This window comes from Malaclemys terrapin, chromosome 3 (assembly GCF_027887155.1).
Source record: "Malaclemys terrapin pileata isolate rMalTer1 chromosome 3, rMalTer1.hap1, whole genome shotgun sequence".
Classification (NCBI taxonomy): Eukaryota; Metazoa; Chordata; order Testudines; family Emydidae; genus Malaclemys; species Malaclemys terrapin.
In genome coordinates, this window is record NC_071507.1 from 51873965 (window position 1) to 51892742 (window position 18778).

Genomic DNA, 18778 nt, shown 5'->3' on the forward strand with positions numbered 1-18778 from the left:
GGAAAAAGAGGACATATGGTAACCCTAGCTCAACCCCTTCCCACTCCCTCTTCTGGGCCTGCCGTGCCCTCGCTCCTTCCACCTCCCTCCCAGAGTCTCCTGCACACCACAAAACTGCTGATCGGGAGGAAGGGGAAGACGCTGATCGGCGGGGCTGTCGGTGGTTGGTAGATGCTGGGAGTGTGGGGGAGAGCTGATGTGGGGCTGCTGACGTATTACTGTGGCACTTTCGCAATGTACATTGGAAAATTCTGGTTCCTTCTCAGGCTCAGGTTGGCCACCTCTGTCCTGGAGGATGGCCCTGGCACTCAACATCCTGGCTTGCTGCAGAGCAATGTGCTGTGTAGACAAGCCCATATCTGTATTAGCTTCGCACCTTTAGTTAATTCATCTTAACTTTCCTGAGTTTCTCTGTGTAGACAAGCCTTCCCATATTAGTCACTTAAATTAATACTCCCTCTTATACTTGTTTCAACTTGATCCTACAGGAAGGGAAGTTATGAGCCTCTGTTTCCATAGAAAACAGTCAGCTTTCTGGAGTACAGCTTCACTGCAGGAGCACAGCAAATAGCTTAGCCTAGCCTGGAAAAGAAAGGCTTATAAAACACAGCTCTTATCTCCCTGGAGTGTTTAAAAACCAAACATTGCAGCACCAAGAATCCAACGTGGATTATAAGGAAAAATGAAACTGATTATGCTGATATAATGTGCAAGCTAAGGAATGTGAAAAGACCAAAGGGCAGTTTGACAAGTTGGCTTTTTAAAAAGTTTGCTTTAATAAGCTAAGATCCTCTTAGAAACATACAGTAAACACATATAGCAAAGTTCTTTAAACGACACACATTTTTGGGAAAACTATTGAGATAATTTCAGCTGAGACATCTTGCTTGGCCCATGTTATAGCAATGGGAAAATTCTACTTCAGAGGATTTGTCAGAATATGCTAAATTAAGAGTGATTCAAAATCATGAATAGAGATGGTAACAATAAGGCATAGCATCTTCCACTTTTTGCTTCTATTTCTGATGTCACAATTCCTCCTCTCCTTGTTAAGAGGTACATGAACCCAGCTTGTAAGAGCATTTGAGACAGTAAAATTATTGCTCTTTTAAGGTGGAGCCCTCCTCACACACACTATAGCAGGGGGCTGCAAACTTCCATTTCTTAACCCTTTGCATGAACCTTTAAAATTAACCATCTTTCAGTCTGAGGAGTTCCTTTTAATAAGATGAATGGGAGGTTCTCAAGGGTTCTCAGTTATGATGGCACACACCCATCAAAACAGATTAGCCTCAAATTTGGGAAGGGTGGGGTTAAAAATGATGCAATAGCATGTTGCTCAACATCTTCTCAGCCCACTTACCTCGGTCTCTCCTCACAGAATGGACTGCTCTGAATAATAGAGCTCATCTTCTGAGAAGATGCACTTTTCATGTACAATCGAAAATGAATTGTTTGAAAAGTCTAAGGTTTTGAAGGGATGCTCATTATAGCTTTTCTGCTTGTTAAATAGTTCATGAGTTAACAGAGCACTGAATTTTAGAAATTGTTCCTCTAGGCCTAAAAAGTGTAGTTTTAAAATCAGAGGGTTGGTGATAAGCAGAACTAGAAAGTCTCCATCTTACATTTTATTCTGTTTAACAATCCCAACTTAACCATTGTCAGAGTGGTAATGAAAACATGGCAGATATCTTCAGATGCAGCACTTAGTAAAAAGTCAAATGAAACCATGGTCAGCTTCTGTTCCAGCTGGGTTTGAGGAGATCAGACGCTACCATTATGAGCCTCTTCAACAAAGCAGAATGATGGTCTCTTTCAGGAGCTGGCCAACTCTATCATCTGCTCAGTGACTGACGCAGCTCATCATACATTGCTTGATCCTATCGATGCCAAGTTAGGTGGGGAAAAAGAAAAGACACTTCAGCACAGCAAGAATGCATGCTATGTTTAAAGGTGACTTTACACATATTTTCCACTAGGAAAACTAAACAGAAATGAGCTCTGTGCCTAGTGGCTAATATTTGGCTAAAATGTTTACAAAAGAAAAACCAATTGGAGGCTAAAGAGTATCTCTTTTATGGGATTAGTTTAAGACAGGTCACCAACAATCTGTAATTATTAACAGAAGACTCTGTGTTGGCAGAGTTCTTCTATAAAAAGTATGACACTGCCATGCTTGTCTGAGACCATGTCTATGCACAGAACTGCACTGGTTTAAATTTAAGATGTGATTTTTGAACCAGTTTAGTTAAACTGGTGCAAAGCCCTGTGCAGATAGTGTCTTATTTTGCTTTAAGAGCAATTTATTTTGGTTTAGTTTATGCCTATTCCCAATCCTAAACCAAAATAAACCAATCCTACACTGAAATGACAGAGACCATGCACACAGGCCTTTGCCTTGGTTTAATGAAATCTGATTTAAATTACAGCTTAATTAAGCTAAACTGTTATTTTTCTCACATAGACGGCTCTTATTCAGTACAGATATGCTAGGTGCATCCAGAGGCTAAGCACAAAGTCAGTTCTGCCATTCTCTAAACGCTGTTTACAGAGATGTTCCCATTCTGCATTAGGATGAAACCTAGGACCCTTTCAAATGTTTTTCACAAAAAATGAGCGTGCACAACAGAGCGACAGATTGATTCCAGTCCCTCTCCCCAGAATAGCCAACAACCAGTTGGTTAGGGCACCTACCTGGGATGTGAGAGATCCAGTTTCCAAGTCCCAGCTTCAATGAATATTTAATTATTTATACAAAGTAAAACAGCACCAATAGGAGAGACTGAGGAAGAATTGGAGAAGGGACTTGGAACCTGGGTCTCCCACATTCCAGGTAAGTGCTCTAATCAATAGGCTATTGGCTATTCTGGGGCAGGTGTCTCCCTGGAACCAGAAACTTCTCTGGGAGGGTTTCTTAGGTCCAGGATGAAAGTTTCATCAAAGCTGATACATTCTTGTGAAATGTCTTGGTTTTGATGACTCAGTATTTTCCAGCACAAAAAATGTTTAGTCAAAAAATTCCTAACCAGCTCTAACGAAATAAGGCTTGTCTATATTAACACTTAGTTTGTAGCAAACTGGGGTGTAAATCTACCCTGCACAAGCCTGCCACGCAACTCCTCTGCTTCAAAAGCATGAGGATTCATAATACATGTCACTTTAGCCTAGGCAGTGTAACTGCAGTTACTGGTCTTATTCTTACAAGTACCAATCTTTTAAAGTCTTACTCAAGCCATTTACTTCCATATTATCCTACATCAAGGAGTTCCACAGGTTAATACATATATTGACTACCGAAATTTATAGCTGAAAATAATGACATTTTTTCTTTGAGATAATATCCACCAGGAAAAGGATATCCGTGACCATGAGGTTATTAAGGATATTTATCTAATCATTTTACGCCCAGCACATTTTGAGTTTGAAGAAAAAAGAAGAACTGGCTAATTTATTTTTAGCTCATGTTCATACTATAGTGAAAGTGATTTCAATGCTTCACGACTAAAGTCCATAAAGCCAGCAGACACGTGGAACTTTTCCAAGCCAGCAGACAAGTGGAACCTTTCCATGAGAAGGGCCCTAAAGCAATAAAGCTACTGTCTAAATTCCAAAGATTTCTCCTCTGGTCACACTGCATGAAATTAATGTTGAGAAGTAATGATAGTAAATACTTAACAAATTTACCAGCCATTCATCAAAAAGAGAATGGTTCATGATTTGACCTTCCAACTGACCTTCCAGATGATCAACTTATATGTCGACTTATAAAAGCATGAAAAGGCTGATAATCAGGAAGAAGAAAAAAAAGAAATTGCTTTTTCTTAATACAGCTTATCTCAAGACAAAGATGTTATCTTTATATATTAAGCTGTACTAAGCTTCCCCCCACCATTCAGTAGGTTCATGCATGGTGGAAGCAAAGCGTAATGTAGCCACAACACCATGGGCTGTGATCTCATCAGATCTCACAAGTTTAACAGTATCTGTAGAGTCAGTTCTTGTATCGGAAACGTCTTTGAAAAAATCCAGGATGTTGCAGAAAATTATGTTAAGGTACACTTCCCTGAGCCAATACTGAACTCCCCCATCATCACTGTGGTGCCGGAAGGGCAATAATCTTCCTGGATGAGACTTAAAACAGAGGCCCTAGATGCTTGAGTCCATTTATGAAAAGTGCCATGGGATCTTTTAGCGTGTTAACCCAGATGTCCTGAACACAGATTCAAACACAATAAATATATGTTGTCCTCAGTTCTTCCCACCAGTTTCCAGTAACTATAGAATTCTTTACTTCCTATCCTCAATTTGCTTTGTGTGATGTTAAACAATATTCACCGACCCACAATTTTATAGCTTCTCTTACCTTTCTTGATATAGATGATTTCACTTTCTTAAACGCTTCTTCAAAGTATTTTTGGCTAATCTTGATTTCTCCTTAAAAAGAACACCATACAATGGACTTAAAGACTATGATTTACCCCAATTCAGTATATAAAACACACACCCGCACACTGCTTTCCAAATAACTCCCAGACTGCCATTAGTGAAATATCTCAAGTCTTTGCATTTCACTAACTGCTTTGTCTACTCTGCGCAACTGGCTGAGATCTGAGCCACAGGCTTGATGAACTCCTGAATTTCAATATCATGTCTAATGCAGACTCTGTGATCTTGAGCAAATCCCTTACCCTCTGTACATCAGTTACACCATCTGCAAAATGGGGATAATACCTATTTACCTTACAGGGATGTTTTAGGTATCAGTGTTTGCAACTGTAGATTAAGGGCTTGATTTTCAAGTAATTGTAGCTCCCATCAAATTCAGCTAGAATTCAAGGTGCTCAACACTTCCGAAAACAAATAACAAGTGAGCCCTGGTCTACAGCTAAAACCTAAGTCATCCTAGATACCTGACTCCTGGGTGTGAAAACTTCATACCCCTGAGACACATAGTTAAGCTGATTTAAGTCCCAGTATACACACCACTAGGTTGCTAGAAGAATTCTTTCTTCAACTGAACTACAGCCTTTCGAGGGGATGGATTAACTGTACTGAGGGACAAAACCCTTCCGTTGCTGTAGCAAGCGTCTATGCCACAGGAGCTTAGTGTGGTCATACCCTGACTTGCTAAAGATCAAACAGGAAATCTATGACAGGGCTAGCTTCAGAAGTAAGGGCTCCTCATTTTCAGTCCTACGCTCTCACCACATTACATATTATACACACATTGGTTTTATTTATTTATTTTTACATTTAGGAAAAAAAACTTTCAACATCATCCCAAGTATTCTACATGACCCCCAGGCAGTTCAGCTCACCCCAGCACCATATTGACATTGTTTGGCACTCTCCAGAACCCAGGCAACTGCTTACCCATGTCATCACCCATTACCCAAACTTGCATAATCTGTATGCATGTCAGACTGTTTCTTTTTCCAGCACTTCCATCCAGTAATTACATGAATAAATCATAGCTTTAATGATTTTTGAACACAGTCTTTGAAATAACAAGTGTATTGGGAAACTGAATTTCATTCCAAACGAATGGAAAAGAAATGTGCATTGTCCAGCTCTCACTAGAAAACAGCTTACATTATATGTGGATTTAATCGACTACAGGATCAAATTGGTACATAGATTTAGTACAACAACAACTCTCATGCACATAGGTAAGCTTCACATCAGACGTGCTGAATGTAGCAGAATATGTTTTTAAAAAACATTTTGGTGATTACTTTATAAGTATTTCATTAAGGCACTTTCAGTTTCAGTAGCTTGCACTACCACTTTTCATGCTGTAGTTGTGTGTGTGTGTGTGTGTGTGTGTGTGTGTGTGTGTGTGTGTGTGTGTGTGTGTGTGTGTGTGTGTGTGTGTGTGTGTGTGTGTGTGTGTGAAAACAGAAAACTTGAACATCTCATGAACATATTTAACCATTGTGGGTTTATTTAATGTAAGTCAGTAAAAAATGCTGGTTAAAACTATAGCCATAACCAGAGCAAGATTCCACACAGATGGGCTCAGGTAACAATGATTTATCTTCCAGAAAGCTAAAATAAAATCTAGCTCAGCATTCCTCCACCTCACCCTCTCTTCTATACCACACAAACATCTGGAAACTCCCTGTGACTGACTCAAAGAGTGTGACGGGGAACACACTATGAATTATCAAGAGATCTGTGAGCATTTCATGCTGAATGAATTCTAAGCCATGTCAGGTCTACAAGTCCAACAAAGAATAGTATAAACATCTCCAGTTTACCGTGTTATTGTGACCCAAATGTTTACTTCAGCTCACAGAATAGCATTTTCAACAGTTCAATAGGCCAGAATTCCCTTTCAATGGGTTTCAGGATCTATCTTTGCAACCAAACTATCTTAATGACAGCAGCAGGAGCATTTGATAGGCACCTATATTAGCTTTAAAAAATAAGTAAAATGCTAGAAATACGGATAATCAGATTAATATCTTAAAAAGTGGTCAACTAAGGTTTTACAACACTAGAAACTGATATTTTTACTTTGAACTGGAGAAATCACCCCTAGGGCTTCATCTACATTCATTAAAACAAACAACAAAATTTTCCACTTACTAACTGCACCGCATTATAGCAATAGTGGGATTTTTTAAATCCCTTAATGTAGACAAAGCATCTGAGGGAGGAGAGTATTTCTTGTTTCCACAGCCTATTTAATTCATGATCTTTATGCAGAGATTCCCAAAGGGGCCAATCGTCATGGTGGTCCCTCCACAATGTGGACACTTGCTTGCTAAGAAGGGTAATAAAAATCAGATTCATTTAGGAAAAGCCACCAAAATAGCACTTGGACACCAATGACTTCTGGTCCCTAATTGACCCAGAATGGAGTCATACCTGTGACCTGGAGATGGTAGGCCACACATCAGATAGAGAATGGCTCAGTTATCTGTATATGCTCAATAGTCGGACAGAGCTCCGGGTTTGATCTGAATGTTCTCTCTAGCTAGTAAAGCTTGGAAGAGGCACTGAACCTATAATAATAGCCTGGCCTCCCATACAATTCCTGGATCAGAGAAACACTTGAGTAAACCTGAGGTCCAGCAAAAAGGACTACCTACATCTAGCAGACATATAACAGATGGCAGCTGCACTGTTTGATACATGCCCTTGTCTACAGTCAGAGATAAAGAGAGGCCTAAATCCAAAACTGGGAAAACAAGAGACCAAAAAAAAAAAAAAAAGTGAATACTTTAATGCAAACAATAAAAATGGTAAGAGAGTACACTACTGGCTAGACACCAGTTAAGACTGTGGACTAATTGTGCTGTACAAAAACATAGTAAAAGACTTTCTTCGCCCTGATGATTTTATAATCGAAGGAAAGTTAAAATGGTATAAGCTAAGGCATGAATTTAAACGGATATAGTTATACTGGTATAAGCCTTCCCATGCAGACATTCTTATTTCAGTATAAGAGGCCCTTTTGGGGTTTATCTTAAGTCACTTGGGGAGGGACTTAAAGAGTTTAGTAATGACTAATCTGAGATTGTCCTTGCAACTTTAGAACAAAAAAGGTAAACCAGGACAGTTTCATTTTGTTTTTAACTTTTTTAAAAAGTATCTGTTTTCCCACAGTCATCATTAAGCAGTTGAAGGTCCCAATAGACCCTACTATATTTTTATACTACTCATCACTAGGATATCTGGCCCACATTCAAACAATTATCTAATCTTGCATGTAAATTCCATGGGAAATATACCATCCTTGATTTGATAGGTACTGGAGAATTATTATCCTTGCCAAGATTTCACTGTGAAAGGCAGGGGAGAAAAGAGTTTGTGTCTGAGCTAGGGAGACCTGATTTATTGTCACCAAGATTGTCATGATGCAATCAGACAAAAACAGACCTACCCATTTAAACTGAATAGTTATGTATGTAGATTTATTTTATCGTTGAAGTTAATGTGTCACTGGAGACAGAAAGTAAGAAATGTCAAGATGATATGTCAACAAGAAAGAAATTTCTTCTCCATTGCTTATCGCTAGCCACATAGGTCATTATTTTATTTTTATTTTTTTAAAGAGCAAGAGAAATATTTAAGAAATGCTAAAGCATAAGTGTTACCTTATTCTCTTTCACTGCATACAGGTTAATGAAGGTCAGAGAACACTGGGGACAGATCTCCCTTCCGCCATCCCCCCCCCAAACCAAAACAGGTAGACAGGACAAATCCATTTTCAATTAGACCTTGAAATTAAATCAAATAAAGGCTGGATTTGCCTTTAAGGCTCAGCATTCAAGCATGGGTGCACAACCTTTGCAGCCCCAATACATCTGGAAGCACAGCTACTGCTACACCCTTTTACAAAACGTAGCATGCGCTCCTTCTCAGGGGAGGCCTGCTTGGCTGACCAGTGCAGAAGGTATGTGAGCCATTCTGCTTTCCTTCTGAAGAGGGCAATGGGAGCTAGCCTCAAGCAGTGAAACTCCCTGCTGCAAAGACTGGATCTCTATTGGGCTCCTGTGCAAGGGGCTCGAAGGGGATGTATGTGGAAGTACTTTACACCTCCCTTTTTAAAGTACTTTGAGATCTACTGATGAAGAACTCTATATAAGACCGAGGCAGGGATGGGCAACTTTAAGGTAGCAAAGGACCACAAAATCCACTAAAACTCTTTGGCAGGCCATACATTTTTTAAAAGCCGCTATGAAGTTCATAACGCAGAAGTGCTTCCTACAATATAGTATGTTAACATACAATTAACCGTGTGTTAACAGTGTAAAACCTCAGTATTCTCAAATATAAAATCCCCTTAGAGCACAATCTTTAAAAGAAATACTAACATGCAGTTCTATTAACTTAGCATGACAGAAAGTGAGTGGGGCTAGACAGAAATTAGATTAGAAAAATGTCACAATTCATAGCCATTGAAACCACAGTATGGTTGTCCGATAGGCCTGGTCTACACTGGGGGAGGGGGAGGAGCGGGAATTGGATCTAAGATACGCAACTTCAGCTACGAGAATAGCGTAGCTGAAGTTGACGTATCTTAGATCGACTTAGAATCACTTACTTCGCGTCCTCGCAGCGCAGGATCAACAGCTGCCGCTCCCCCGTCGACTTTGCTTCCGCTTCTCACTGAGCTGGAGTTCAGAAGTCGACGGGAGAGCGATCGGGGATCGATTTATTGCGTCTACACTACACACGATAAATGGATCCCCGATAGATTGATCGCTACCCGCCGATCCGGCGGGTAGCATAGACGTACTCTTAGTGACCACATAGGGAATTTTTCATTCCAAATGTGAAGTTATCCTCAAAGATGTATTCTACCTGCCCCTAAAAACTCCAAAAATTACAGGTTATTTTAGGTCTTTAGAACTAAGATCTTCCAAAAAGGCTTAAAAATGCTTTCACACAATCCCCAACTAGAGTTGCATAGTGCAGGAAGCAAGCCAAAGGCTCTGTGGATCCAAAATGGCTTGAAGACAGTCAGAATTCCATTTCAATTTTTATGACCCCATTGCTATTACAAGTAATACAAGGTAATTATAACAAAGAAATTAGAGGAAAAAAACCTCCATTTTTACTTTGTGCATTTCACAGCATTTTATATATAATGAATTTAAGTTTCCCTGTTCAGTCCAATTAGTTTTCCCTGTTTGTGTGGGACTGTACAGCAAGAAGGGAGATAATTTTTTTTTTTAAAATAGGAAAATGTGATTTGAAAGCCACAAAAATTGGTAGAGGGACTTATGGGCAGGTGCAGTACTTGCAACGACTTAACTCACTTTTGAAAAAGACCAGAATTCCAATGGATGGTGTCCCTTTAGTGACAGCTCTTCTATTTGTATTCTGAAAAATTTAAACTTTTATTTGGCCAGAACCAGTGAGAGATGAAAGGTCTTCTGCTCCTCATGTCAATTTTATTTGAGAGCACACAGCATGTCATTGAATTGGGTTTTGCACAGAGGGAGGTTAAAACACAGTGTCCCACACAAACACATATCCATTCGCTGGGAAAAGCATAGTAATCAAAAATATTTTTCTCAGCCCAGAAAGGACACTCGTCTTCTCAGGGCTGGTGCAAGGAAGTTTCGCGCCCTAGGCGAAACTTCCACCTTGCGTGCCCCCCACCCCCAGCCTTGCGGCAGCTCCCCACCCCCCCTCCACCCTGAGGCGTCCCCCCGCGGCAGCTCCCCCCCCTGCCCTGAGGCGCTCCCCCATGGCAGCTCCCCACCCCAGCTCACCTCTGCTCCGCCTCCTCCCCAAGCACGCCGCCCCCGCTCTAATTCTCCTCCCCTCCCAGGCTTGCGGCGCCAAACAGCTGATTGGTGCCACAAGCCTGGGAGGCAGGAGAAGTGGAGTGGCTGCTGCGCTAGGAGAGGGAGTCTGAGCCGCACATGTCCGTGCGCCACCGGCAGCCCAGCCCAGGAACGCTGTAAAAAAAAAAAAAAAATTGGGGGCACCGCTTTTTGGTGCCCCCAAATCTTGGCGCCCTAGGCAACCGCCTAGTTTGCTTAATGGTAGCACCGGCCCTGCGGCTTCTCCCAAGATCAAACAGTTTCTGGCTCAAGTATTCACAATTACATGTGTGCAATTTGCATGTGCAAGTACCACATCTGCTCTCTCAAAATGGATAATCCTGCATGCAAGTGACCAGACAATTTTACAAAGTACCTTAGACAGATTGATTACAATAAATATTTGAAAATTAGGCCTGCAACTCCATTCCCAAATTTGAACTTCTAATACTACTTAACTTTTTAAAGCAAAAGCCCAGTTTCTAATAAATTTAATGTCAACATCTTTACAGGAAATCCATACTAGTACGCCTATTGTATTCACCACAATCTCTTAAAAGCAATGCCTCCTAAGGATTACGTTTATATATTTTCGCAACAGAAACCTTCCCCCCCTAGTTTTGGTTGGCCCAGTATCCTCCAAGAGTTCAAGCAGCTAACGTTTATGACCTTTAACTAGTTTAACTACTTTCACCACTTAATCATCTTCCCACTGTTCCATTTAGACTTTATATGCCTGTCTTACCTTTCTTGCTCTTGCCATTCTGTAGGGCCATTTCCTGTCTCAAGGCACAAACTGAAGCTTCACGCACTAGAGCAGAAAGATCTGCCCCCCTAGAGACAGATACAAATAGAATGGATCATTTTCGGATACATTTCCCTCCATCATCTCTATTTGTGATGACATACATACAGCCAGGAGAATGCAAAAGATGCAGAGATAGTAGAACCGTCGGTGAAAGGTAAGTATACAAAGTGTATTTGTTTAAAAAAAAATGCTGGTTATAAAAAGCATCTGAAATCAAGTGGTGATCAGGGTGAGTTTAAAGATCTACTTCTCTCAGTAATTTACACCTTGGGGTTGGGAATACAGAAAATAGAGAATTTGGTACAAAGGTTACATATGCTTCACAAAAAAACAATAGTTGAGTTAGATTCACTCAGAGGATCCTATATCACTTGGAAGATTATAAACTACAGTGCATTTGACCCTGAATAAACCTTCTGACACAGAGACAAGAGGGAACAGCTGGCTTATTGATTCTTCATTGAAATATGCATTCCTGAGACCCACCTAAGGCATCCAGATTAGGTATTTCAGACATTAACCGTAGTTCTGAATTTATTTTGTAGACTAGAACTAAGTACAGCAGCTGTTCCTAGCTTTTTTTAGTCAGAGTTGCATTTCACAATGGATTGGCACCTGGGCATTCCCTGTCCCCATGCAACTGTCCTATGTCATCTTTGTCTGCTTCCTCATCCTCCACATCTCCTTTTACTCTTTCCCTTCCTCCTGCTATCTCGTTTACTCTTTTGAGGGCTGTGATAAATGAAGGGAGGGGGGTAGCTCCCTTTTATGGACACCAAACCAGCCAGTTAGCTAATAGCTGTTCTCTACTTGCTCTACCTGTAAAGGGTTAAAAAAGTCCACAGGTAAAGGAAGGAAGTGGGCACCTGACCAAAAGAGCCAATGGGAAGGCTAGAACTTTTTAAAATTGGGAAAAAAACTTTCCCTTTGTGTCTGTTGTTGTTCTCCGGGGAAAAGGAGAACAGGGCAGCAGTTATGCTGTGAGAAGCTGAAGGCCAGGTATGAAAATCATCAGAATTATACCTAGAAATTGCTTATTTGGAAACCCACAAAATGTAAGTAGATCAGAAATGTCTAGAAAGATGATTAGATTTATTTATTTTATTTTGTAAGGCTTCTGGACTTCTCTGTGCTAACCCCAGATGCTTTTGTTTTGCTTGTAACCTTTAAGCTGAACCTCAAGAGAGCTATCTTGATGCTTTTGTAATTGTTTCTTTTAAGATCTAGCAAAAAGCCTAAGTTCCAAATGTATTTCCTTTCTTTTTGGGTTTAATAAAATTTACCTTTTTTAAGAACAGGATTGGATTTGTGTGTCCCTAAGAGGTCTGTGCATGTGTTGTTTAATTAGCTGGTGGCAACAGCTGATTTCCTTTGTTTTTTTCCTCAGCTCTTCCTGGGAAGGGAGGTGAAAGGGCTTGAGGGTACCCCACAGGAAGAAATCCCCAAGTGTTCCTTCCTGGGTTCTCAAAAGGGGTTGGTTTTTTTTGCACTTGGGTGGTGGCAGCATCTACCCATCCAAGGTCAGAGAGAAGCTGTGACCTTGGGAGTTTAATACCAGCCGGGAGTGGCAAGTATTCATTTTTAAAATCCTTGCGAGCCCCCCACCTTCTGCACTCGAAGTGCCAGAGTGGGGAATCAGCCTTAATGTGGGCTTTTTACTCTTCACTCTCCCCAGGCTTCACCTCCTCTTTATTTCATTTTCCACCAGCTGAGCCTGGCAGGCCACCAGCTGCCTTGTGTTATATCTTTAACCCCACTGGAATTACCAAGCACTTTTTTCCCGCAGGGCTACCTGTTATCATGGATAAAAGAGGAGACAAAGCAGGCAGTCTGAGAATGGGCAAGTCTGGTCATAGTCCTATCCAAGGGAGCGTACTTCACCCACGGCTTGGGGAATACTGAACTATTGGCCTCTTAAGGCTCCATGTCCACAAATAGTGATTAGATCAGTCTTTAACAATAGCTGGAAACAAAGTGCTGTAAGTTATTCACAAATCAGTAAACTGGTACATGGCACGTAAGTCATACAAAACTAAGTCTTTAATACCTTTGGCTCATGCAAACAAATGTATTTAAGGAGTTATTTAATCACCAGATAAATATATCTCTTATAAGCCATTTAAAGAAGAGTTAGCAAGAACCAATAGGTCTGCACCCACTTTGTTTTACATTTATTAAATCAAATGCAGTGGATATTGAAATTTTATTTGCTCAATATTTATAATTGTTTTGCAGATCTAGCAATGAGAACTTCAAAACACCTGGATACATGGACTGAAATACTCTCCAGTTCATTGCACATTCTTTAATTACCTTCAGAGCCTCTGCCAAAAATGCTTGTTTGCAACTCCCTACATAGTCACAGCAGATATCCTTACACTTCATTCACTCACAGAAACTATATTCCCCTTCCTCCCCAATGGTGAAGCACATCAGCACTGCCATCTGCTGCGTGCATCCTAACATTTGCTCATCTCTCTCTAGTTGGATGGTAAATGGGTTCCTGCATTTGAAGCGTAGACTGAAAAAGACTCAAAGTCAGTGAACTGAATTCACTATCATGAAGTGGAGAAAGGAGCAGTGGAAAATGCTACATCATTCAGATGTATAACAAGGAAAAGTCCAGCCAACAGTTCAAAAGTTCCTCTTTCTAGTCAACTCAGAGTTAAACTTGTTCCCCCTAAGTCAGTTTAAGTGGCTGAAAAATGCAGTAACTTATCACCTACCCATTTCCTGTCTCTTTCTCTTTAAAAGAAGTTGGGGTTAGAGGATAGAAGAGAGGAAAGTAAAGCTGCACAAACCTCTTTCCTCCTTCTCACCATGCTGCCAGAAGGCTCTGGAAGGGGGCAGTGCAGTGGAGACCACCTCCTCTCACTCCAGAAGGTTTTGGAGGGAACAGAAAAGACACCACTCCTTCTCTATTCAGGCATTTAGATGGAGTGGAGCTTCATATTAACTCAGACACCTAGTAGCCAGAGGCTGTCCCGTCACCACGAGCTGGGTCCAAGTACAGCAGCCTGCCTTTGTTAGAAATCCTAGGTGATCACCCCCTCACCTCCTTACCAACACCTGGGACAGGGAAAAGTGGGAGCCTGTACTCATTTAAAGTATTGTCATAGAACCTAGCTGGCGGGGGCTATTACAGACTGGGGGTCTGTCTGAGTCTAACTGGGAAACACATGTTGTTTTGTGACCTCCATTTTGATTTTGTGAATGCCATTTTGTGATCATAATAATCATTGCGACTTTCACTTAGCAGTGCAACTTCCGGATTGGATTAAGACACCCACATGGGGTTGAAACCCATTCTAATCCTGACAAGGTCAGTCTATCCTGGACACGGTGTCCTCATGCTATGGTGGGGGACACCACCACATGCAAGTGGACCAGACTAAGGAGAGGGAAGCTACGAAGTGCTGCCTGGCTTAAGGTCACTAACCAGCCTTCAGACTAACTAGGAGCAGGGTTGGCACCAGGCACCAGCCGAGCAAGCTGGTGATTGGGGCGGCAGCTTGTAGGAGGCAGCATTCCGCCCCAATCCTAGGGCGGCACGACCGCTTTTTTTTGTTGTTGTTGTGGTGTTCCGCTCTGGCCGCCCTGTAGGGGGCGGCGGCGCAGAGGACAGGAGTGCCCTGCAGCAAGCCCGGCAGGGCAGCCCGCGTCCTTCCCTCCCAGCCGACTGGAGCAGCGCAGAGCCCTCCCGGCAGCGCCCCGCTGAAGTCCTGGCCGCCCCCTTCTCTCTCTCCCCCCGCTCCCTTCCCCTCCCCCCACTAGCCAGGGCACATCTGCAGCGCAGGGAGTCCCCCTGCACCTGGCTCCGGCTGCGCTGCAGGTTTTGTTTTGTTTTTTTGCTTGGGGCGGCCAAAAAGCCAGAGCCGGCCCTGACTAGGAGAGGAGGGGGGTGAGATCAGAGCAGGGGGCTGCATTATTTTCCAAAGATCTGTAACTCTCAAGTGCTTTCAAGAGTAAAAGTATCTGTGATAAAGAAACTCTTTTGATGAGTAGGAAATTGGTACATCAGTTTTTCCATAACAACCACCTCCCTTGAAAAACAAAAACCATTCATCTGCAGCTGGACTTAATTAAATAATTAAACAATTCCCTTGCTAAGCCGGTGTTCCTTGCTTTAATGCCATAGCGTCCCAGAAGGATTTCATTACATTCCCGAGGTCCCACAGCCAGGTGGGCTCTAGTGGAGAACATGTCTAAGCAACGTGTGCTCAGAAGACTGTGGCACCAGTTCTGGGGGCTCAGGCAGCTGGATTGCCGGGTTCCACTGCCCAAGAAAGGTGTCAGACGTGAAGTCTGCACTAGGGAGTGTGCCTGAGAGACCCAGAGCTAAAAACAGTGATCAGTCAGGACCCAGACCAAGGGGGATTAGAAGTACGTGGGCTGAGGATTGGAATCGATTTACTGCAGTCCATCCAGAGAGGAAGACTGGGACAAGTTGTAACTGGAACACCCAGCACCCTCATCTTCTATTTATAGATACACGTCCATCTTATAGAGTTAGCTTTACTGCTAGAAAGGGTCTGGTAAGTTTCTCAGCCCTGAACTTTTGTCCAGGATCTCATCATCTCACATCTTGAATACTGCAATATCCTTTTCCTCTGGCTTTGACAAATGCAGTTTTGCCACTCTGATATCCATTCACAATGCTGCTGCAGAGATCACTTTCCTAGCTTGTCACTTTGACCACATCACCTCTCTCCACACATCCTTCCATTGACTCCCCCTTCTCTATTGCATCCAACAGAAGCTGCTTATCTTCATTTTCAAGGCCTTTAATGAACTATCCCCACGCTACCTATCATCTCTCATTCACTATCGACTGTGATGCCAGCTTTCTTTGCCCAACTGTTAAATTTTCAAACAAGCACCGCTGTGTGCTCTCCAGTGCTGCCCCTCATGCTTTGATGGAGCTCCCCATAAATATCTGCAAAGCCACGTCATCATCCTTCAACACCCTCCTTAAAACTCTCCTTTGCCATGATGTCTACACAAAACAAAAACAACCCCCTGGCAACAGTTAGGCCACCAATACACTGATATCACTACCTATTACATAGGGCAATACTGTCTCATTGTTTCCTTGTAGTTTCCCATCTGTCTGTTTCCACCTGTTGTCTCTTGTCTTATACTTAGATTGTAAATTTTTTAGGGTAGGGACCATGTTTTTGTTCTGTGTACAGTGGCTAGCACAATGGGATCCTGCCCCATGACTAGGGCTCCTAGGTACTACAGTAATAATTACTTTAACCACAACATCAACCATCTTAATTTTTTTACACTGAAAATAATTAATCACAGTACAGAGATTAAGAGTGCAAGGTCTTTAGGGGAGCAATTATTACCTCATAAAAAAACTAAAGATTAACTAATCAATCCTGTCTATCAGTTTAAAGCTTTGAGGAGCTGTGCAGTGCTATGGGTTTGCAAATGACCGATAAGAGTGGTTATTAAATTTGCATCAAATCCATCCTTTGGACATTTGTACTACATGAAGGCTCCTCAGGATAAAATATGCCTCCAATACTCTGTGTCACATACACTACAAACGTTATCCATTTCTGTGAACTAACTCAGAGAACAAGCTGCATGTACCAGTTTTGCCTACTCACTTTTACCTACCTATAACTGTGGATCCAGTTTAGAGAGAGGTTTCACATTTTATATCTGTGGTTCAGTGTAAACATTGCAGAAATAGAGACAAGGCAAAGAAAAAAGGACACAGTGGGCTTTGCTAAGCTACTGTAGTGTCAGGCACCACCAGACTATTGTGTAGGAAGAAGAAGCCTGTACCATCTACAAAGTCTTAGTAAATCCCTGGAAAAACTTCAAGTGTAAGTGATGGAAACAGAGGGAAAGGTGTTTGAGCTCTGAGAGTCAGCAAGTCCAATGTTCCTGTTAAAAATAATGTAAAACACATTAACATGAGTAGGACATTTCTCACTGCACGCATTTGAGTTAAAAATAGAAGACACTCACGTATAGCAATCACAACGCTGATCATAAGCGATTTCTTCAAGGTTTACATCAACATCCAAAGGGGGTCGGGTACCATCCTAAGGAGTTGGAGGTGATGGGAGAAGAAAATAAATGGTATTTTTTTTTAGAAATAAGAAGCCCCCAAAGTGACTATCACACAAAGATCATGTTGTGATCAGGCTGCACAATTTCCTGAGACTACAGGGGTGGGGGTTTAGTACAACTCAGAAAAGGACGAGAATGAAGACCAGGTCTGCAGAACCATTTGACACTGAATTGATTCAGAAAATGCTGCTGAATTCCAGTGCTGAGGCGAGGTGAGTCAAGGTCAGCATTACCCTTACAGAGAGGAGGAGGACTGTCCAATTATGCTGTTCACAATTCAAAAAGGATGCTAAAAAACTGGAAAGGATTCAGAGAAAAGCTACAGGAATACAGGATTGGAAAACATGATTTATAGGGAAAGACTCAAGGAGCTCAATCTATTTATCTGATCAAAGACTCGGTTAAGGGATAACTTGATCACAATCTACAAGTACCTACGTAGGCCACAGAAATTTGATAATCGGAGAGCTCTTCAATCTAGCAAACAAAAATATATAACGAGATCCAATGGCGGAAAGTTGAAGCTGGACAAATTCAGACTGAAAATAAGGTGCAAATTTTTAATAGTAAGGGTAACTACTGAAACAATTTACCAAGGGTTGTGCTGGATTTATCACCACCTGAAATCCTTAAATACTTTCCCCCCCAAATCGGAATTAATTCAAGGAAATCTATGGCCTGTGTTAAGCAGGAAGTCAGAGATGATTACAGCTGTTCCCTCTGGTCTTAGATTAATGTAAAGCAGGAGTGGGCAAACTACAGCCCATGGGCTGCGTCCAGCCCGTCAGACATTTTAATCCGGCCCTCGAGCTCCCACCAGGGAGTGGGGTTGGGGGCTTGCCCTGCTCCCAGAGCCGGCTCTAAGTTTTTTGCCGCCCAAAGCAGCAAAAAAAAGCGCTGCCCCGCCCTGCCGAACACCCCCCCCCCCGAGTGTCGCGCCGCCAAAACCCCGCCCCTGCCGAGCGCCACGCCGCCGAACCCCCCCCCCCCCGCCACCCCAAGATTGGCCGCCCCTTACAAGGTGCCGCCCCAAGCACGTGCTTGGTTGGCTGGTGCCTGGAGCCAGCCCTGCCGGCTCCCGGAAGCAGCAGCATATGCCCCCTCCAGCTCCTACACATAGGGGCAGCCAGGGGACTCCACACACTGCCCCCACAGCTCCCATTGGCTGGGAACCGCAGCCAATGGGAGCTGCAGGGGCAGCGCCTGCAGACGGGGCAGCGAGCAGAGCCGCCTGGCTGTACCTCCGCACAGGAGCCAGAGGGAGGACATGCTGCTGCTTCCGGAAGCTGCTTGAGGTAAGCATCACCGAGAGCCTGCACCCCTGCCCTCCTCCCATGCCCCAACCCCTTTGCCCCAGCCCGGAGCCCCCTCCTGCACCCTGAACTCCTCATTTCTGGCTACACCCCAGAGCCCACACCCCCAGCCAGAGCCCTCATCCCCCCAACCCCATGCCCCAGCCTGGAGCCCCCTCCCACACCCAAACTCATCCCCAGCCCCACCCCAGAGCTTGCACCCCCAGCCAGAGCCCTCACCACCACCCCCAGCCCCTGCCCCAGCCCGGAAACCCCTTCCGCACCCTGAACTCCTCATT

At 42.9% G+C, this 18778-nt stretch overlaps 1 protein-coding gene across 2 annotated transcripts in view; it reads right to left on the reverse strand.

The window, feature by feature from the left end:
• Positions 1-758: 758 nt before the first annotated feature.
• The window catches only part of NVL (nuclear VCP like), a 64604-nt gene continuing 46584 nt past the window's right edge, over positions 759-18778 (reverse strand). The window contains exons 20-24 of one of the 2 annotated variants that reach the window (XM_054023528.1): positions 17083-17159; positions 11032-11120; positions 10233-10421; positions 4364-4434; positions 759-1880 (exon numbers count right to left, since the gene is read on the reverse strand). In XM_054023528.1, coding sequence (XP_053879503.1) covers positions 1836-1880; positions 4364-4434; positions 10233-10421; positions 11032-11120; positions 17083-17159 — 471 coding nt within the window. In that variant the 3' untranslated portion in view covers positions 759-1835. The remainder of the gene's footprint in view (positions 1881-4363; positions 4435-10232; positions 10422-11031; positions 11121-17082; positions 17160-18778) is intronic. The other variant, XM_054023529.1, reaches the window with a different exon arrangement.